Source organism: Boleophthalmus pectinirostris, unplaced genomic scaffold (genome assembly GCF_026225935.1).
Source record: "Boleophthalmus pectinirostris isolate CB_2022bp ecotype Guang Dong unplaced genomic scaffold, ASM2622593v1 HiC_scaffold_22, whole genome shotgun sequence".
NCBI lineage: Eukaryota > Metazoa > Chordata > Actinopteri > Gobiiformes > Gobiidae > Boleophthalmus > Boleophthalmus pectinirostris.
Genome location: NW_026571190.1, coordinates 12,617,537 through 12,640,166, shown reverse-complemented (window position 1 = coordinate 12,640,166; position 22,630 = coordinate 12,617,537). Strand labels below are relative to the sequence as shown.

Here is a 22,630-nt window from a genome sequence, read left to right as displayed (position 1 = left end):
AAATTTGCTGTGTTATAGTTCAATTATTGATGCATGTTTCAGTGGGTGTAAGGAAATGATTTTATTGTGTATGTGCAGCACTTGACTTACATGTAAAAGTGCTTAATAAACATTTTCAAACAGAATCTCTGACATGTTTTCAAGTTCAGCTTAAATCACAACTAAAAACAGCACAAAGCCAACAACAATGACTGATCATTGAAACAGGGACCATGGCTTTGGGATTGGTGGGATTTCCGCTTCCGACGTGATGTAGGTGACACGCTATGAACCTCGTGTGAAACTCTCTTAAACTATTGAAGATAACTTACAAATATATACGGATGTGCCTTTTCGCAAACTGAAAGGACGCTAACATGCCGACAACAGATGCAGATCACGGCTCTAACGCTAATGAACAGGTAGCGTCTCAAACTGCTGAAGACAATTTCTCCATGTCAACACTCATGGCTGTACTAGCGAAACACCAAGACACACAATGGCCATACTGATACAGGACTCTGTTAAACCTGTCCAGGTGTCTGTGGACTCCCTACATGAAAAGGTTGGTGCGTTCCAAACACGCCTCACTCAAATAGACGTCCTTGTTGGGGAAAACTTTGAAAAGATTACAGCGGCTGAAACAAAGATTCAAACCCTGGAGAAGCAAAATCAGATGCTTCTTGATAGGATAGAGGATCTGGAAAACCGATCACGAAGAGTAAATCTACGTATACTCAACATACCGGAAAAAAGTGAGCACGGTAAAGACAACACCGTCTTTATTTCCGAACTGCTAAGAGACGCCGTGGGACCAGAAGTCTTCCCTTCACCACCTCAACTGGAACGAGCACACCGTACAGGATATACCACCGGGAGAGCACCCAGACCCTTCATCGTTTGCTTTCACCGATACCAAGACAAGGAGAAGGTGTACGAGGGACAAACATTACCACTGTACCCGGACCTGAGTGCGGCTCTATCCAGAAAACGAGCCGAGTTTAAGCCAGTTAAGGCGCTGCTCTATGAGAAGGCGTGCAGTTTCGTCTGCTATATCCTGCACAGCTAAAGATTATATACACAACGGAGAGAGCCACATGTTTAACTCCAGTAAGGATGCCATGGCATTCTACAAGCAGCAAATAGCCACCGACTGAAAACAGCACTAGGTATGAAACCATAAATGGTAATAGAGACATAGATAAACAAGTCTAAAAAAAAAAGAAAAAAAGAAAAGAAAGTAAATCCTATAAAAGGGTAAAAGGACAATGTCACGGGGCCAGGGTATACTATAAATACAGACACAGGCCCCTTCCTTAGTTAAACCCCAATAATGGCGGGTAAATGAACTTGGTTATCTTCTGTTCTGTTTATAATCATCTTAAATATCAGTTAAAAAAAAAAAAAAAAAGTTTCCACTCGAGGTGCAGGAAAATCGAAAGCAAATAAGCGGGAAAGTAAAAATGGGGGGAGGTCTTGCCGGGGGTGGCAGGAATACATGAGGGAGGTGGGGGGGTTAAGAGGGGTTTATGGGTCATCTGTCTCCAGATTTTGATTCATTTCTTTGTTTATTTTATCTTTGTTATTACTCCTCTACCTTGTTTCAATTATTCAGCTACAATAAAAATGAGTAACTTGATTAGGTCGAAGTATGCACTTATTAAATTATGGGGTTGAAGCTGATTTCATGGAACATCTCAGGTTGTAACCATCCCATTAAACGGAAAAAAAAATCCTCAATTACTTGAAACAAAATAAATGTGATATTGCACTGCTACAAGAGACACATCTAGATAGAAAAGAATCTGAAAAATTGAAACAAGGTTGGGTAGGTCAGGTATTTTCAAGTGTATACAACACAAGAAGCAGAGGGGTTTCTATCCTGTTACATAAAAATTCTGAACTACAAGTCATGGGGAGTTATGCAGACCTAGAGGGTCGATGGGTAGCTATAGATGTACAGCTTGATAAACAAAAATTAACTATTATGAATATTTACGCACCCAATGTTTTGTCATCTGACTTCTTCAATAACTTATGTAAAACTTTAAAAGATATAGGTAACGAGAACATTATAATAGGAGGAGACTTTAATCAAGTCAGAAATCCCCTATTGGATAAAACAAATAATACTAAAACTGAATCATCTTGCAATGTAATAGACATAATGATAGAAGAACTCAATTTGATTGATATATGGCAACTACTTTACCCTAATGAAAGAGATTATACGTTCTTCTCTCTCATCCTCATAAATCATTTTCTAGAATAGATTATATACTAACATCTAAAAACCTGGTTAACCAAATTACAAACGCTTCTTCAATTGGTAATATATCTATATCTGACCATGCACCAATAGATATAATATTTACAATGCTTGATCAAGAGGCAGAAAATATACACTGGTGCTTTAACAACTCACTATTGCAAGATGAGGATGCATGTAAGTTTATACAATTGGCAATGGATGAATACTGGACATATAACGAGGATCACCCTGACCTCAATATCTCCTGGGAGGCATTCAAAGTGGTTTTAAGGGGAAGGCTTATACAATATTGCTCAATCCTTAAAAAGAAAGAACAGGAACAACTAATACATCTTGAGAAACAATTAAAAGAATTGACATTACAATATGCTACAAAGCAAGACCCAAACATATGGAACAATCTGATATCATTAAAATATAAAATTAACTGTATTATACAAAAAAAAGTAGAACTGGATCTCTTTCGCTCTAAGCAAAAGTATTATGAACAAGGAGAGAGGGCGAGCAAAATACTCGCTAACCGAGTAAAACAACTAGCCTCACAGAATATTATCCCATCAATTTTCAACTCAGAAAATATACTGGTTACAGGGAAAAAGGAAATTAACAATGTTTTTTATGATTTTTATAAAACTCTCTACACCTCAAAAGGAGAGGTGGAAGAGGATCAATACAATGCTTTTTTCTCCTCTCTCAATATACCCAAGTTATCTGAATCACAAAGAAACTTAATGGAAAAGGAAATAACAATTGAAGAGGTTAAAAAAGCAATACATGGGTTAAGATCAGGACGCTCTCCAGGGGAGGACGGGTACTCGCCAGACTTTTATAAAAGGTTTTGCGATACACTTTCTCCTAGACTATTAGCTGTATTCCATAATGCACTTTTCAAGGACACACTACCACCTACAATGAATAGAAATTTGATTACAGTAATACATAAAAAGGGAAGAGATCCACAGCAGTGCAGTAACTATAGACCTATCTCACTTGGAAATGTAGATGGGAAGATCCTCACAAAAATTCTTTCAAATAGATTGGAGAAAATACTTCCTACTATCATACATCCAGATCAAGTAGGCTTTGTTAAGGGGCGGTCCTCTGCAGACAATTTAAGAAGGCTCCTTCATATTATACATAAATCTAAAAATGACCCTAACCCTGTCATGGCCTTTTCCTTAGATGCGGAAAAGGCCTTCGATAGGGTTGAATGGGGCTACCTAATATACACAATGAAGAAATTTGGATTCGGACCTACATTTCTTACTTGGATTAATTTATTTCACAAAAATATTACTGCCTCTGTTCTTAGCAACGGGATCTCTTCCCCCCACTTTCGTCTCTTCAGAGGCACAAAACAGGGTTGCCCGCTCTCTCCCCTCATGTTTGCTATCGCCTTAGAACCACTAGCTATTGCAATCAGAAATAATCCAAACATTAAAGGGATACATGCTGGGAAAGAGGAACACAAAATATTCCTTTATGCTGATGATCTTCTTTTAGTCTCACCCAATCCCACTGCTACCATCCCTCTCATAATTTCATTGATTAATATTTTTTCTAAAATTTCTGGATACAAAATCAACTGGTCTAAATCAGAGGTAATGTCAATCTCAGCAATAGCAACTCATATGTCCAGTATTCAATGGCCATTTCGATGGGAACCAAATAACATGACATATCTGGGAATTAAACTTACAAAAGATCTTGAGGAAATAATGCAACTTAACCTAGAACCAGTGATCCAGAATATTAAACTCCTCTTAAATAACTGGAATAAATTGTTCATCTCCCCTATAGGGAGAATTAACCTGATTAAAATGATAATCATCCCTAAGATAAATTATTTAATATATATGCTGCCCCTTAATCTTCCAAAGGACTACTGAAAGAATATAACTCAACTATCGAAAAATTTGTATGGAGGGGGAAAAAACCCTTGGTTAATCGCTCTAAATTATACTCTGCTAAAGAACAAGATGGGCTCTCCTTACCCAACATGGAATGGTATCAATACTCTTTCTCACTTGCTCAATTATCTAAATGCAACCTACCTAAGAATGAAGCCCCTGTGTGGGTGAAAATCGAAAGGGAAATTTTAAACCCCTTTCGAACAGATACTTTTGTTTCACAAACAGGTAGACCAATCCCTACTCATAACCCCATACTAGATTTTACCAAACAAAGTTGGTCTAAAGCACATAGCATTACAAAAAGTAACCATATTCTAACAGCAGATAGTTCTATATGGTTCAATTCTAAAATAACTATAGGAAGGAAACCAATCTATTGGCCACGATGGGCAGAGGTAGGAATTGTCCACCTTGGAGATCTCTACCAAGATGGCTGCATGGTAGAATTTGAGCATTTGAAAGAGCACCACAAACTACCAAATCAAGACTTTTATAAATACCTGCAGCTTAGACATAGTCTCTGTTCTGCTTTGAAATCCACTCCAAATGATATAACGTGCATCCAGAAATGATTAAAAACAGCATGTTTTCAAAAAGGCAGCCCAGCAGCTTTCTATAAGATAATCAGGAATGCCAATGCTCCTAATCTCCGTGGTCTTAGGGCTGCCTGGGAAAGAGACCTAGGTATTCCTATAGAACAAGAGCAATGGCAAAACATAATATCCAACTGGTTTCTTACATCTCAAGAAATTCAGTCACAACTAATTAATTATAAAATTTTAAATCGATGTTACTGGACTCCAAGCAGAATGGCTAGACTGAACTTAAAAGACAATGATAAATGTTGGCGATGCAATCAAGCTACTGGAACTATGATACATATGTTATATGAATGTGACAAAGTCAAGCTCCTTTGGGAGCAAATAATTGGACTTATTAATGAACTGTTAAATGTCACATGGAACACAAACCCTGGACTCTGTCTACTTGGAATCATACCCACAAAACAACTACGGCACGAACAAACTTTATGGTGTAGAATAGCTCTTATGGGGGGGGCTGGGGGAAAAAAAAAAAAAAAAGATTGTCACATTGTATTACTATTAATTATATTACTTATTTATTTTTTCTTCTACTTCTGTGGCATCTGATTTGTCTGCACAAAAAAAAAAAAAAAAAAAGAAACAGGGACCATGTTAAAAAGGTGCATTGTGTAACTTTTTGGTTGGGGGTCCGTCACCTGCTTGTTTCTATGGATATGTCATTGCTCTGCCTAGAATGTTTCACAGTAAGAGATTAAAAAGCTCCACCTTACATTTAATCAATTACAGTTAGTTTTATCACTCAAACATACCTAGAACTACCTGTAACTTTGTCTTGTTTGGTCCCCATTACATTATCGAATTTTTAATGAATTAATTGGTAAATTCCTCAATAAAATAAGTATTTGGTCACCTACAAACAAGCAAGATTTATGGCTCTCACAGACCTGTAACCTCTGTCCTCCACTCGTTCCTGTATTAATGGCACCTGTTTGAACTGGTTCTACTGAGAACCAGTTCAAACACCTGGTTCAAACACAAAAGACACCTGTCCACAACCTCAAACAGTCACACTCAAAACTCTACTATGGCCAAGACCAAAGAACTGTCAAAGGACACCAGAAACTAAACTGTAGACCCGCACCAGGCTGGGAAAACTGAATCTGCAATAGGTAAGCAGCTTGGTGTGAAGAAATCAACTGTGGGAGCAATTATTAGAAAATAGAAGACATACAAGACCACTGATAATCTCCCTTGAACTGGGGCGCCACGCAAGATCTCACCCCGTGGGGTCAAAATGATCACAACAACAACGGTGAGCAAAAATCCCAGAACCACTCGGGGGGACCTAGTGAATGACCTACAGAGAGCTGGGATCAAAGTAACAAAGGCTACCATCAGTAACACATTATGCCGCCAGGGACTCAAATCCTGTGGTGCCAGACGTGTTCCCCTGCTTAAACCAGGACATGTCCAGGCCCATCTGAAGTTTGCTACAGAGCATTTGGATGATCCAGAAGAGGACTGTGAGAATGTCCTATGGTCAGATGAAACCAAGATAGAAGCTTTTGGTAAAAACTCAACTCATCGTGTTTGGAGGAGAAAGAATGCTGAGTTGCATCCAAAGAACACCATACCTACCCCCTGTGAAGCAGGGGGCTGGACACACATCATGCTTTGGGGCTGTTTTTCTGGACCAGGACGACTGATCTGTGTAAAGGAAAGAATGAATGGGGCCATGTATCGGGGGATTTTTGAGTGAAAACCTCCTTCCATCAGCAAGGACACTGAAGATGAACTGTGGCTGGGTCTTTCAGCATGACAATGATCCCAAACAAACCACCCGGGCACCCAAGGAATGGCTTTGTAAGAAGCATTTCAAGGTCCTGGAGTGGCCTAGACAGTCTCCAGATATCAACCCCATAGAAAATCTTTGGAGGGAGTTGAAACTCCCTGTTGCCCAGCGACAGCCCCAAACATCACTGCTCTAGGGGATATCTGCATGGAGAAATGGGCCAAAATATCAGCAACAGTGTGTGAAAATCTTGTGAAGACTTACAGAAAACGTTTGACCTCTGTCATTGCCAACAAAGGGTATATAACAAAGTATTGAGATTAACTTTTTTATTGACCAAATACTTATTTTCCACCATAGTTTCCACCAAAATTCTTTAAAAATCAGACAATGTGATTTTCTGGATTTTTGTTTTTCTGATTTAGTCTCTCATACTTGAGGTTATACCTATGATGAAAATTACAGGCCAACAAGTTTCCATGTCCACCTGTAGATGTGATGGAAGAAAAGTAGGTGAAAAGTACATTTCACTTCAATTTGATATAATATCTGCTTTAAAATTGGTTTAATTGTTCTGATTCAGCAGAGCGTACCAGCCCAAAAGGGACAATAAAAGCAACTACTACATTTCTTGCTAAGTATAAAAATTCAGGCTAGTTTTTAGTTTTTTTTACCCTTTTTCAGTTGGAAATTTCAGGTCTTATCTAAATGATTCTAGTGAAGGTGCATGGAGTTTAAAATCACAGTGGAGCACTCCCTTTATTACTCCATGACATCACAAGCTGGAGCAGTATGTTTTCTGAATATGCAGTGTTTGTGTGTTAAACATGCATGAATGAAACAAAACACAACTCTGTTTTTGTTAAGGAAACAACATTATAACATAGATCAGAAAATTACATATTTAATACTGACCTTTTTATCTACAAGTGCAAAGAATGTCTGTTTGCACTTCTGACACACAGTAGCTAAATTTCCTGTGTTATTTTTCAATTATTCATGCATGTTTCAGTGGGTGATTTTAATTGTGTACGTGCAGCACTTGGCTTACATGTAAAAGTACTTCATAATAAACATTTTCAAACAGAATCAAGGTGGGAAACATCTCCAAAGGTTGTGGAGAATGACCGAACCAAGATCCTGTGGGACTTCCAGATACAGACTGACAGGATGGTGATGGTGAACCAACCACACATAGTGGTGTTGGATAAGCAACAACAAAGCTGTGGGTGTGGACATCACAATACCAAGAGATGGCAATATCGGGAAAAAGGAAAATGAAAAACTAGAGAAATACCAGGGACTCAAGGAGCAGCTGGAGAAGATCTGGAAGGTGAAGGCATCAGTGGTGCCCGTGGTGATCAGAGCACTTTGAAACTTGAAGAGTGGCTACAGCAGATCCAGGAAAAACAATGGACATCTCAGTTCAGAAAAGTGTGGTACTAGGAACAGCAAAGATACTGCACAGAACTCTTAAGCTCACAGGCCTCTGGTAGAGGACCCGAACTGGATGAGGGGGAGAGACACCTAGTCTGTAGTATAGGTTTCAAGATCTGGTTCATGTGAAGAAAGTTTGGACACCCCAGATTCAAGTGAAGGATACAATCAGTGTTCCTTATATTCTGTGTAGTCACTTACTGGTGTTGTCACCAAATTCATCAAAACAATCAATCAAAACAACTGGGCTTATGTTGCTTTTGCAGCCAATGTTTTGCTACCAACCAGGTAGCTTCTTCTTGGCACACTGTTATGATGCATTCATGTGGTTGGAGTTTTTTTTCGACACGTGAGTTTTCCCAGTGGAGAAGTCATTTTTCCGATCATTCCGAGACGACGTGAACGCATCCTTGCCACAACAAAACTAACTCAAGACTTCGATACTCTGGCTAAAAAGAGAGACCAACAACACTGTTTCCACTGAAATCAAAAGTAAGTTTCTCTGCTGTTATGTAAAAAAAAAATATTTACGTGTTACATGTCATTTCTGTTAAGGTGTGCACATAAATGTTGTGCAAGTGCACGTTCTCATGAGTGCGTATACATGCACATCAGTATTCCAGTTATTAGCCATATTCCGGTTCTGTCAGTATTAGGGATACTGCGTATACATGCATGCTGAGAAACCGGGACACTCATATCCCTGTGTACGTGATCAAATGGAGTATCCCGGTTGAGCTCCTTTAGCAGAGGAAGCTCGGGAGGTCCTAACCAGCGGTGAGGAGTTAAGATCCACTGCACAGATCAAACCCAACATTTCCAAACATTGTACAAGTTACATAAACACATAAATGAAGTCACCTTTACAACATATAAACCATAAGCACATCAGCCCGTTTGATAATATAATTCAGCTTAGCCACATTTGTTTACGTTTTACAGAAATGAAACTTAAAACTGCATGGCTAATTAGCATAAACTGTGCAGGCGTTGGCATTGTTCTGTCCTTCCCTTGGTCGTTGTTGAGTTTTGGCTCTGGGGACGCACATTGAATAGAAATAGATCTGCATCTTCTACCGTTTTTGAAATAAAGACAGTCAGGAGGAGAGTGATGATGATAAGATCCTGAAGGAGAACAGAACTTTCAGTGCTTTAAAATAGTAACTGTTAGTAATAAAAAACTGTATTTTATCAATTTAATTCCAGTGTTTTAAAAGTAATTTCAATAAATATTAAACACCGTGGAACTTGAAAGACAGATATTTTGTTGGAATGCTTTGTAATGACTTTCAATTGAAATTGAAGCACAGGTTTTCTACATATCCCATGTTATTTTTTTCTCTCTACTCCTCCTGGTCCGACCCTTCCGTAAAATTTTAGAACCCTTTGTGGCCCACGAGCCAAAAAGTTTATAATAAGAAAGAAAGAAAGAGAAAGAAAGAATTAAAGTCACAAGCGGCATTGAACAGCCCTCGCCCAGCCCACGCCATGCCTGCAAATGCCGCGCCCGCAAATGCCACGCCCCACACTAATACTAATATCTGTAAACCCCAACCACAAGTCTAACCCCGAGCCCAAACCCTAACACTAGGCGTAACCCTAAATGTTACCCTAACCTTAAACTTTACCCTAGTTGTAACCCTAACTATAGTCCCAACTCTAACCCTAGCCCTACCCTAACCAGAACTCCTCCCTAACACTGCCATTTTTCTAACTTTGTGCACCAACACATCCTCCACCAGAAAAATTACATAGTGCACCTTTAATTTTTTTTTTTTTTAGGAGTCTTTGCAGCCCCTGGTGGCCAACGGTGAAAAATGCCCCATATCAGTAATATATGTTTTTGCTTCTAGTTGTTCATAGAATTGAATTCCCAAATTTGGTACAATTCCGATAATGTTGACGTTTCATGTCTACGGTAGGGGTCGCTATAGTGTTCACTTTTCATATGTTTTATAGTGTATTATATTCAGGCTGAGATCACGCATTAGTGATTCAACTTTCAGCACAGTCAGACTAAGCCTGTGCAAGTAATATTATTTTGAATATTTTGGGGGGGAGTCATTGCACCCCTGCTGGCCAACAGTGAAAAATTCCCCATGTCCATAAAATATTTTTTTGCTCGTAATCATGCAGAGAATTTCATTCCCAAATTTGGTGCAGATCCAATAATGTTGACGTTTCATGTCTATGGTAGGGGGCGCTATAGTGTTCACTTTTCATATGTTTTATAGTGTATTATATTCAGGCTGAGATCACACATTACTGATTCAAATTTTCGCACGATCAGATTAAGTCTGTGCGAACAGGAGCAAATAATGTCATCTTGAAATTATCCAAATTTCTGATTGAAATTATCCAAATTTCTGATGGAAATTTGCGGCTTCGAAGCACATAAACTGTGACAGTTATCAACATAAATTACATAGCTTTAGATGCCCCACTTCTCTAGATGATGTACGGTGATTTTCAGCCCTGTGGGTGAAGCGTCTTCAGAGGAATGTGTTCAAACGCAACGTCAGCGAAAATGCGGACTCAAACTTCAGTCCAAGATGACCGCCTTCTGATTTGTCAGGGGGTGTGGTCATAATAATATTTTTTGTTTGTCTTCACATGATGAATGTGTGTACCGAATTTCATGGCTCTACGACAAAATTGACGTGTCACGCACAAGGACAGATGATCAACATAAATGCATGCAAATACATCAAATGCTGCGTTCAGACTGCAGCCTGAAGTGACCCAAATCTGATTTTTTGGCTTCTATGTGACCTGTATCTGATCTTTTAATGACAGTCTGAACGACACAGATCCACTTGGATATGTGGTCCTGAAACCAATACATATCCGATCTTTTGACATGCGACTTCAGTGTGAACGGCCAAAGCGCATCCATCCGACCTACACGTTATCAACAAGCCACAAACAAGTCACTATTCTGCACTGAAGTAGGCGAAAATTGTTAATGAACTCCATGTCACTGAAGCGAAGCACATCACCACTCACGGCTACGTCTCCACATCCACACGTTCCTTTCAGCAGACGTCGCTGCCGCTGCCCCACAAAACACCACGGCCAAAAACCTCATCCTTCTCCTTCTCAATCTCCTCTTTAAAACTAGTAAGTTGTTCATGTTCTGGCTCCGGTACGAGAGGAACTTTAAAATCGCCAGGTGCTCAATGCTCACGTCCATGTTTGGACAACTTCCGTAAACACAGAACACGCTCGCTGCGGTTGACGTCATTGTGTCTCCAGTGCGCATACGGGACACTTTCGGGCCGTTTACTGTTCACACAGGGGATCGCATACAAGTCGCATTTAATTGGAAATGTGAACGACCTCGCAAAAACATCGGATTTCATAAAAAAATCGGAATTGAGCGTTAAGCCCTGCTGTCTGAACGTAGCCAAAATGTATTCATTCTTACAGCCCATACAGACAGTGAGACCACATTTGGAAATCATTTTGTTATATAAAATAAAAATTACAATGGAAAGAATAATAGTAATGTCATTTTTGGATAATAAAACGTTTGATTTTTTTTTAATCTACAAGTGCACAGAATAATGCAGTTCTGTTACTGCTTCAGCAGCAAACCAATGCTATTTTAATCAAACCAACATTTCACCAATACTGTGTTTGCAATTAGGGCCTTTTTCACATTTTATATGCATCCAGAAGAACTGACCAAAAAACGAAATAGGCCTATGAACTAATAAACTTAGTTTAGTACAAGAATCACATGTATTAATTTCAATATATGCTTGCACAGACTTTTAATGCAGAAAGAAAGGTCATTTGTTGTTTGTGAAGGAAAAGATGTTATCATTGGTCCGAATTTGCAAGTCATTTGTTTAACAGGTATACTTGTATTTCAGTCTATGAGGAATTCAATCAAATTCTTTCCAAGACACTTTTGAGGCTGCATTGAGATTTCCATTATGTGATCCATTTGGAAATGGATCACATAATGAAGAACCAATAATTCCACTGTAAATTAGGGACACCCAGTCCTCCTTGACTTTTGTATATTGAGAGAGAGCTCAAATTCACTCTGGGTTTATCACTCCAAACCAAATTGCAGATTAGGGAGTGAATTTTTTTCCATTAGGTATCATAGAACAGAAAAAAGCCTTGTTAGACAACTCATCTTAATAGCACTGATGCGTGAATAAAATGTTAGAGGCATCTTTGGAATTTTCTGAATCTTTCCTCATCAGAAATCTACATTGTCTGAGAGCCTGTGAATGACTTGAGCAAATGTCCCAAGTTATCCACAAAAGCCCAACCCCCTTGTTATAAGCTTCGTGCTTATATATATATATATATATATATATATATATATATATATATATATATATATATATATATATATATTATTATTATTATTTTTTTTTTTTTTTTTACGTTGATTTGGTAAGCTGGAATTTTCTTTGAAGTTTTTATCTATCCAATTCATACAGGTATAATAAAGAATGCTGTATTGATTACATTGGTTGAAACAACAAACACAGTTCTGGTGTGTTGTGTGTTGCAAATACACAATTAATGTGAACTTTTTGGTTTAGTGAAAGAAAATTGATTTGTTTTTAAATGTGGTATCACTGTCTTTAAATACTAGATATTTTGAACAGATTGTATGTCAACCGTGTGTGAAATGGCATCAGATTTAAACACCACATTGTCAATAAATTGCCTAGGTCACAAAAAAATATATTTTTTTCTTTAAATATGCTTTGTTTTGATTTTTTATTTTTTTTTTTGCTTAATGTTGTGACAACTGATCTCCTTTTCTTGTACATCTCAAGCCCACATATAATGAGTATACATATACACATGTTTTGTGATTATACACCCTCATTCTGAAGGTTACTTACGCATTTACCCTCTGCACCAGTTAGACCAGTGCTACCAGTTATTAAACTCCACTTTTATTTTGGAATGAGCTTATATTGTACTTATGTGTGGGTTATTCATTTTTCTACAGACATTCAAATATCAAAACAGAGTACACTATTTTGCAAGATATTTTGTCAAAATATGTGATTAGATATGGCTGGAATAGTGTACTTTTTGGACCGCATAATTGTAAATGGAAAGGTTTTGAAAAGGTTGCACATTTCTCTAACCACAGAATGGTGAAGATTTGCCCGTTCTGTGTAACACTGAAAAGTCTCAACAACAGCCCTGGTGTATAGTTTGGTTTACATCAAATTCACTTAAACTAAATAAACATGTTTATTTTAGATGGCACAGTTAAACATTAATGCATAATTTCTACTTGCATTATATTTTATTCTAGTATTTAATAATACCTATTTAGTATGGATGTTGTTTTCTCCATACTGTTGTTGTTCACAGAGTCATCGGACAAATCAAGGTTCTTTTTTTCTATTATCAGTTATTTATTAAACACAGTGGAGTCACATACGTCTGCACTTTTAACTACCTGGCCAACAGCAGGTATTCTCTGGGCGCCTTGAGGGCGGGTATGTGGTCTGTTGCCAAGCAATAGGCTAATTAACAGCACATCCCTGTGTGTACCTGTGTACCTGTACGGGCTCTTGTAATAAACCAAGTGTCAGCTGAAGTTATGGCCAGTATAAGGTTGGTATCTATTTTACTATTTTGTTAAGATGATATGATAATGTAATATTGTTCTGTATTTAATGATGTGATTTTTTTTTTTATTTAAACAGTGAGCCTGTTGAGCAATGGACACCCAGACAGGACTACCTGAGAGATGATGACTATTTCATGGCCTTAGCCCTCCTGACAGGCCAGAGAAGCACACATCCTGACAAACAGGTGCTGTGTGTTTTTATATTTGAACTACAATGCTGAATCTAACAAACAAAACATAATTAACTTTTAATTATGTTTTAATGGTGTCCCTGTGTGCAGGTGGGTGCTTGCATAGTGAAGGACAACAAAGTCATTGCAGTTGGCTACCACCAAGTGGTCAAGGGTGATGACCCTATTTGATCCCTTTGAGCATTTACTTTGAGTGTGTTAAACTAGATCTGTATAGGATAAATGTCCTCTGTTTCATAGAAGGTGCAGATGTTCAGCAGGGGCGACCCCCGACGGAAAGTGAGGACCAGGTGGAATATCATGCAGAGACTGATGCCATCATAAAAGGTGCAGATGTTCACGGCTGCACTATGTTTGTGACTGAGTTTCCATGCTGCCAGTGTATGAAGGTCATCATCCAGGCAGGTGGGAAAATTAAGGGTGACAATCACTAAATACATTTTTCAAGAATGATTAATTGTAGAACTAATAAGTATATGTTCAGCATGTCTGATATGGCTTTTAATGCCAAAATACTTTAATATTTACTTCAGGAATCAAGAGTGTCATCTATTTGTCCAATAATCCTATTGAAGAAACAAATAAAACTAATTCTTCAAAGAAAATGCTCATGGTAGAAACTAACTACAAGTAAGTAAAACAACTAGACACACATTTAAACAGAAATCTGTTTAAATCAGCTGATCAAACCTCGAGATATTGAAGCAAGGACTCATAAATAGGTCTAGCCAGTTATTACTATGCAAGTAACATGGTCAAAAGTGATTTTACCATACATTAGTTCATTTTGACATTTTTTTTTTTTTTACATAATAGCTGCTTTAAAATGCGTTTAATCTTTCTGATTCACACAGGAAATACCAGCCCCAAAGGGATGACATTGTCATCAAATGTACACAAGAAGAGACAAAACAGCCAACCAAGAAACAAAAAAAGGACAGGTACCAGTGGTGGGAGAGGCTTTAGTCAACTGCATTTGAGTGCTTATATTTTTAAATAAATATAAAGAATCTCATTTATAAAGTGACATCAAAATGTGCTCTATGGTCTTTATTTGTTCATACAGGCTTTACATTGTGTTATATTTTTATACTATGTTTTTTTCTGCAGCACATTAATGATGGCTGACTCAGATTATTTCATGGCTGTGGCCCTGCTGACAGCACAGAGAAGCGGGGATCCCAACACACAGGTACCATCAATTGTAATTAAATATGCCTTTTTCAATTGCATGTGCATAAAACTTCCGTTGTGAGTTACTCTTGTTATTGTACATATAGGAGGGGGCCTGTATTGCGAGAGACAACGAGAAAGTGATTTCTGTTGGTCACAATCAAATGCCTAATGATAATTTTGACACTTATACCTGGGATCGTGATCTAACGAAGGATAACAAACATTTTTATGGTAAAAAAAAAAAAAAAGCACAATCTCTTCATCATTACATCTTTTATTAATTTTCCAAAACCATCTTAGTGTGCCATGCAGAGCTTAATGCCATCCTAAGCAGCACTGAGGTCAGAGGCTGTACCATCTATGTGACCCTTTTCCCCTGCAGTCACTGTGCCAAACTCATTGTTGGGAAAGGTGGGTGCACTCAAGTCTACTGAAATCTCTACACACAGAACTGGTGAAGGTGACTTGGAAACACGTGTAACTCTCATTTTAAACTTTCAGAGGTAGAAACTGTTGTTTACTGGTCAGACAAATATGGTCATCGTGAGGATGCAAAAAAGGCAAAAAAAATTCTTGGCAACACACACAAGTGAGTCTCTAACAAAATGATGCACCACCACACCTCCTCATTCAGTACAATGGCCAATCATATTGCTCCTAAACTATATAGCAACAACTTTTACAGACTGATAAAGCTTTCTTACTTTTTCAACAGGCCTTATGAACCAGATGAGGAGACTTTGGTCATATTTTTGGATGACAGATGTAGCAAACAGCACAGAATGAAGAATCCAAAACCGGGTGAACGTTGCATTTGAAAAACTGTCATGGAAAAATAGCTTTTCTTTGTTACTATAACCTTTCATCATTAAAATGTTTCTTTGATGATGAAAGAAATGTCTAACTTAATTTCTGATCTGCAATCGAATTTCTTTAGCTGTCGAGTATATAATTTGAGACATGTGAGACAGGCCTCTTCTGTGATGCTGTTTAAATCCAGGCTCAAAACATTTCTGTTTAACTGTGCATATAACTGAAAGGTTTTCATTCCGCACTCTTCTCTCCAATTTATGTCTCTCTTTTTTAATTTTAATCTTCATGATTATTTATGTTTTGATTTGTTTTTATTATGATTTTAATGTATTTCTTATTCTGTAAAGCACACATGAATTGTGCCATACAAATAAACTTGCCTTGCCTAATTTAGGCTGGTTTTTGCTTCATTTTAAGAATGAGATTGTATTGTTCTTATTTGCACGCTGATTTATACAGATTTCATAGATTATAGGATGTGTTTGTTGGGATATTTGCATGGTCATATGAACTGCAAAAGAATAAACATGAAAAGTAAAAGCACCACCCTGTATGTGCACATGTTTGTATACATTCATTAGTGAAATATTAACAACACATTTCCATGTCCACCTGTAGATGTGATGGAAGAAAAGTAGGTGAAAAGTAAATTTTACCACATAATTCACTTAAATTTGATATAATATCTGCTTTAAAATTAGTTAAATTGTTCTGATTCAGCAGAGTGTACCGGCCCAACAGGGACAATGAAAGTAACTACTAAATTTCTTGCTTAGTATATAAATCAGGCTAGTTTTTAGTGAAATGATTCTAGTGAAGGTGCATGGAGTTTAAAATCACAGTGGAGCACTCCCTATATTACTCCATGACATCACAAGCTGGAGCTGTATGTTTTCTGAATATGCAGTGTTTGTGTGTTAAACATGTGTGAATGAAACCAAACACAACTCTGTTTTTGTTGAGGAGACATTATAACATAGATCAGAAAATTACATAATATTTAATACTGACCTTTTTATCTACAAGTGCAAAGAATGTTTGCTTGCACTTCTGACACACAGTAGCTAAATTTCCTGTGTTATATTTCAGTTATTCATGCATGTTTCAGTGGGTGTAAGGGAATGATTTTAATTGTGTACGTGCAGCACTTGGCTTACATGTAAAAGACCTTTATAATAAACATTTTCAAACAGAATCTCTGACATGTCTTCAATTACAACTTAAATCACAAATAAAAACGGCACAAAACTAACAACAATGACTGATAATTGGAACAGGGACCATGTTAAAGGTGCATTTTTGGTTGGGGGTCCTTCACCTGCTTGTTTCTATGGCTATGTCATTGCTCTGCCTAGAATGTTCCACAGTAAGACATTAAACAGCTCTACTTTACAATCAACTACAGTTGGTTTTATCACTCAAACATACCTAAAACTACCTGTAACTTTGTCTGGTTTGGTCTCCATGAAGATAGAAAGGTGTAATACCATAATGTGAAACATTTCAGATATCTCTGTGGAAATGAGCATTTGATGGACCATCTACCAGAAAAGTTACACAATGTACCTTTAAAAAAAAGATGAAAAAATGAGATTGTACTGTTCTTCTGTGCTTATACAGACTTCATAGATTCTAGGGTGCGTTTGTTGGGATACTGACACTGGACACTTAATTTGTGTAGTAAAAGTAAAAGTGACACCCTGTAAAAATGTTTTGTCCATTTGTTAGTGAAATGTTAACAACACATTTATGTCCAGAGAGGAAAAGAAGTAAAAGAGGTGTGTGTCTGTAAAGGGCAACACATACACCTTTCCATGGGGGAAAAATAAGAAGCTTAAAATTTAATGAATTGTAAAATTAAATGACAATATTTATTTATTAATTTTTTTGTAAAATAGGCTCTAGTTTTCAAATAACAAACATGTTGATATGGCAGACTTACAGTTTTTCTCAATGGTTTTTTGGATGTTGTTTTTTTCCTCCTTTCTCCGTACTGTTGTTGTTCACACAGTCATCGCACAAATAAAGGTTCTTTTTTTTATTATTAGGTATTTATTACAGAATTATTACACACAAATTTATAACACAATGGATTCACATACAGCTGCACCTGCTGGCCATGTAGGAGAACAGGTATTCTCTGGGTGTGTTGAAGGCGGGTCTGCGGTCTGCTGCCCAACAGTAAGCTATTTAAGAGCACATCGCTGATGGTTTATTATAAGAGTCTGAACAGGTACACAAGTGTGAAGTTATGGCCACTACAGTCAGCAGGTATCTATTTTACTATTTTGTTGAGAACAACATGATGATATGATGATGTAATACTGTTTTATATTTAATGTTGTGATTTTTGTTGAAACAGACAGGACTACCTGGAAGACTATGAGTATTTCATGGCCTTAGCCCTCCTGACAGGCCAGAGAAACACAGATCCTGACAAACAGGTGCTGGGTTTTTATACTTTCATTATGAAATACAAATAAAAGAAACATATTTTAAATGAGGGATGTGATGGTGCCCCTGTGTGCAGGTGGGTGCCTGTATAGTGAAGGACAACAAAGTTATTGCTGTTGGCTACAGCCAAGTGCTTGACGGCCGTGGTGATGATAATAGGCATGGTGAGATGCTGCATCTTTCTCTTAGATCTCTTTTAGAAAATATCCCTAATATTACATTCTCAATAGTCTGAGTTTGTTATCATGGATTTTATGACAAATGTCACCTGCTTCACAGAATATCATGCAGAGATTGATGCCATCATGAAAGTTGCAGATGTTCACGGCTGCACTATGTTTGTGACTATGTTTCCCTGCAACGAGTGTGTCAAGGTCATGATCCAATCAGGTGAATCTCCCACTAAACTGGGACTATCAATCGAACAATCACTTTGATTTTCAATAAACACTTGGATGTAGTGCAAATGGGTATAGATATATGTACTTTTTTGTGCCATAGTGCCTATTAATACTGCGCGGATACTAATTACTTTCTAATTACTTATTATACTGTCCTGCTCAAAATGATTGTATTTCCAGGTATCAGGCATGTTGTCTATCTGTCTGAAAATGAGACTGCAGAAAACAGAAATGTCAAAGCTTCAGGGAAAATGCTCAGGAAAGAAAATGTTTGCTGCGAGTAAGTAAAAAACAAAACAAAAACAACAAACTGTGGTTGTTAAACACAGATACAAATACAAATACAAATACAAGACCCCATCACCTCGGGAGGACAAACCACAACTGCCCCGGGGCACTCTATCCCCTGCAGTGCCTGTCCTGTGCCTGTGTTGCATGTTCATTATGAAGATCTTATCAGAGAGAACAATCTTGTGATATACTTTGTTTTGCAGTTTAGTGTAATTATCATCATTTGGTGCAATCACAGCTTTTAAGTTGAAGTGATATAACTGATGACAATGAAATAATGTTTAGTAAAAAATGTGAACAAATAATGCAAACTCAACAAATTACCCCTCATCTCATGCGGATTTGTGTCTACCAATTGCAAATGACAAGGTCAAATAATACCATCCCACATTCATTTATGAAAATTACTTTCATTTTTTTTCTTTTCATAAAGGAAGTACATGGGCGGAAAGGATCCTATTACCCTTACATTTCCAAATGAAGAGTCAACTGAACAAACCGTCCGGAACAGGTAGTGAACCTGTATTGAGCAATAGTGAAGTTGAAACTTGTGTTTCAAGTGTTTATTTATTTATTTGTTCATATTATTTTGCAGAACTCCTGAGTCTGATTATTTCATGGCTGTGGCCGTCCTGACAGCACAGAAAAGCAGAGATCCCAGCACACAGGTACCACTCCATTTCAGATATTCATTTGCTAATCACTATTGCTACTACATAACTGCAGATGGACAGGATGACTTATTTAACTTTTGACTCTTGACATTGAACAAATTTTGTGACAAACATAAACATAGAGCTGGTTCCTGTGTGTGCAGGTGGGGGCCTGCATTGTGAGGGATGACAAAGTGATTGTTGCAGTTGGTCACAACCAGATGCCCAATAATCATAATGACAAGTATACCTGGGTTCGTGATACTCAGGCTGATGATAATAAGTATTTGTATGGTAAGTGAAAAGATATTTTAGATATCCAATGGATGAGAATGATCACAGTGCGAAAGTCTCTCATTCATTGGGGTAGTATACTATGTGGTACATAGTATAACCATCAACTCAGACACACAGACAGGTGAGAGGCAGGCTCTTTGTAGTGGCATGTAACCTTGGCTATATGGGGGCAGGGGCCTTTAACACCACATGTCTTTTCATCTTTATAGTTATTTGTCTTTTCTTTTTTTTTTTTCAGTGTGCCATGCAGAGCTTAATGCCATTCTCAGCAGCACTGATGTGAGAGGCTGCACCATCTATGTGACCCTTTTTCCCTGCAGTGCCTGTGCCAAACTTGTCATTGGGGCAGGTTGGTGCACTCAAGTGTACTGAAATATACACATATTTCATATTAAAGCAATCTTCATGTTTTGATCATTTCAGGTGTAAAAAAAGTTTTTTACCTGTCAGACAAATACAGTAATACTCCTGATACAATAGCCTCCAGGGAAATGCTTGAAGCAAAAAACATCAAACTTGTGTAAGTGTCCCTCTTCTCCAATTTCATTAATTAAAAACAAAGACGTTAAGTTGTAATTGTTATTCTCTCTGATTATGTTATTTTCTGTAACTATATATATATATATATATATATATATATATATATATATATATATATATATATATATATATATATATATATATGTGTGTATATATATATATATATATACACACTCACACACACACACACACACACACACACATATATATATAAATATCCTACTCCATCAGTCGCTAAACCGGAAGTCCCAAACTACCTGTAACTTTGTCTGGTTTGGTCTCCATGAAGATAGAAAGGTTTAATACCATAATGTGAAACATTTCAGATATCTCCGTGGAGATAAGCATTTGATGGACCATCTACCAGAAAAGTTACACAATGTACCTTTAAAAAAAAGATGAAAAAATGAGATTGTACTGTTCTTCTGTGCTTATACAGACTTCATAGATTATTATTCTCTCTGACAGTGTTATTTTCTGGAACTACAAAACAAAGGATTTTAAACATGAACCACTATATTTTTTTACACAGATCTTTCTACGGAAGAGATGATCCTCAGAAAGAAACTATTGAAATTAAAATGGAATAAGAGAAGGCGCAAAATCTTGGATCCAAATATCGCCTGTACTGTTCATACTGATTCTATACACAGCTTTGTCTTATTAATTAAGAGCAACTTTCATGTTAATTGTGAGATGAACAGACATCTCTCTTATCTTAAATGGGACATAAAAAAGGGAGCAAAATAAAAGGTTCTGTGCTTTTAACCATATTGTAACTCACGAAATGTGCTGTGTTATAGTTCAATTATTGATGCATGTTTCAGTGGGTGTAAGGAAATGATTTTATTGTGTATGTGCAGCACTTGACTTACATGTAAAAGTGCTTAATAAACATTTTCAAACAGAATCTCTGACATGTTTTCAAGTTCAGCTTAAATCACAACTAAAAACAGCACAAAGCCAACAACAATGACTGATCATTGAAACAGGGACCATGGCTTTGGGATTGGTGGGATTTCCGCTGCCGACGTGATGTAGGTGACACGCTATGAACCTCGTGTGAAACTTTCTTAAACTATTGAAGATAACTTACAAATACATACTGATGTGCCTTTTCGCAAACTGAAGGATGCTATGAGCTACATAAAACAAAAAAACTCAGGCGCTACCTTAACGAGAGCAGCTACTACAGCGAGAGCAGCTGCAGCAGCTAACATGCCGACAACAGATGCAGATCACGGCTCTAACGCTAATGAACAGGTAGCGTCTCAAACTGCTGAAGACAATTTCTCCATGTCAACACTCATGGCTGTACTAGCGAAACACCAAGACACAATGGCCATACTGATACAGGACTCTGTTAAACCTATCCAGGTGTCTGTGGACTCCCTACATGAAAAGGTTGGTGCGTTCCAAACACGCCACACTCAAATAGAAGTCCTTGTTGGGGAAAACTTTGAAAAGATTACAGCGGCTGAAACAAAGATTCAAACCCTGGAGAAGCAAAATCAGATGCTTCTTGATAGGATAGAGGATGTGGAAAACCGATCACGAAGAGTAAATCTACGTATACTCAACATACTGGAAAAAAGTGAGCACGGTAAAGACAACACCGTCTTTATTTCCGAACTGCTAAGAGACGCCGTGGGACCAGAAGTCTTCCCTTCACCACCTCAACTGGAACGAGCACACCGTACAGGATATACCACCGGGAGAGCACCCAGACCCTTCATCGTTTGCTTTCACCGATACCAAGACAAGAAGGTATTGCGCTGGAGCAGGCAGAATCAGATTCAGTACGAGGGACAAACATTACGACTGTACCCGGACCTGAGTGCGGCTCTATCCAGAAAACGAGCCGAGTTTAAGCCAGTTAAGGCACTGCTCTATGAGAAGGGCCTGCAGTTTCGTCTGCTATATCCTGCACAGCTAAAGATTATACACAACGGAGAGAGCCACATGTTTAACTCCAGTAAGGATGCCATGGCATTCTACAAGCAGCAAATAGCCACCGACTGAAAACAGCACTAGGTATGAAACCATAAATGGTAATAGAGACATAGATAAACAAGTCTAAAAAAAAGGGAAAAAAAAGAAAAAGTAAATCCTATAAAAGGGTAAAAGGACAATGTCACGGGGCCAGGGTATACTATGAATACAGACACAGGCCCCTTCCTTAGTTAAACCCCAATAATGGCGGGTAAATGAACTTGGTTATCTTCTGTTCTGTTTATAATCATCTTAAATATC

The 22,630-nt window shown here is 37.7% G+C and overlaps 2 protein-coding genes across 2 annotated transcripts; both read left to right on the top strand.

The window, feature by feature from the left end:
* The first annotated feature begins 13,488 nt into the window (after positions 1-13,488).
* LOC110167586 (deoxycytidylate deaminase-like) lies at positions 13,489-15,506 on the top strand. The gene is made up of 9 exons (XM_055158661.1): positions 13,489-13,545; positions 13,638-13,746; positions 13,843-13,906; positions 13,993-14,157; positions 14,607-14,693; positions 14,863-14,944; positions 15,033-15,159; positions 15,229-15,339; positions 15,430-15,506. Exons 1-6 carry the CDS (start codon positions 13,532-13,534, stop codon positions 14,868-14,870), a joined length of 447 nt encoding a protein of 148 aa, XP_055014636.1. The 5' UTR covers positions 13,489-13,531; the 3' UTR covers positions 14,871-14,944; positions 15,033-15,159; positions 15,229-15,339; positions 15,430-15,506.
* A 2,468-nt stretch (positions 15,507-17,974) lies between these two features.
* Positions 17,975-21,231, top strand: LOC110167585 (deoxycytidylate deaminase-like). The gene is made up of 11 exons (XM_055158362.1): positions 17,975-18,012; positions 18,104-18,185; positions 18,272-18,359; positions 18,475-18,585; positions 18,777-18,876; positions 19,321-19,398; positions 19,483-19,555; positions 19,705-19,834; positions 20,076-20,186; positions 20,261-20,357; positions 20,910-21,231. The coding sequence occupies exons 1-11, from the start codon at positions 17,993-17,995 to the stop codon at positions 20,965-20,967; spliced, it is 948 nt and encodes a 315-aa protein (XP_055014337.1). The 5' UTR covers positions 17,975-17,992; the 3' UTR covers positions 20,968-21,231.
* Positions 21,232-22,630: the final 1,399 nt, after the last annotated feature.

Coding starts and splice junctions, on each gene's coding strand:
- LOC110167586 (XM_055158661.1), top strand. Junction 13,747..13,842: donor GCACACATCCTGACAAACAG/GTGCTGTGTGTT, acceptor CCCTGTGTGCAG/GTGGGTGCTTGCATAGTGAA. Junction 13,907..13,992: donor CTACCACCAAGTGGTCAAGG/GTGATGACCCTA, acceptor TCTGTTTCATAG/AAGGTGCAGATGTTCAGCAG.
- LOC110167585 (XM_055158362.1), top strand. CDS start 17,993: ATGGCCACTACAGTCAGCAG. Junction 18,186..18,271: donor ACACAGATCCTGACAAACAG/GTGCTGGGTTTT, acceptor CCCTGTGTGCAG/GTGGGTGCCTGTATAGTGAA. Junction 19,399..19,482: donor GAACAAACCGTCCGGAACAG/GTAGTGAACCTG, acceptor ATTATTTTGCAG/AACTCCTGAGTCTGATTATT.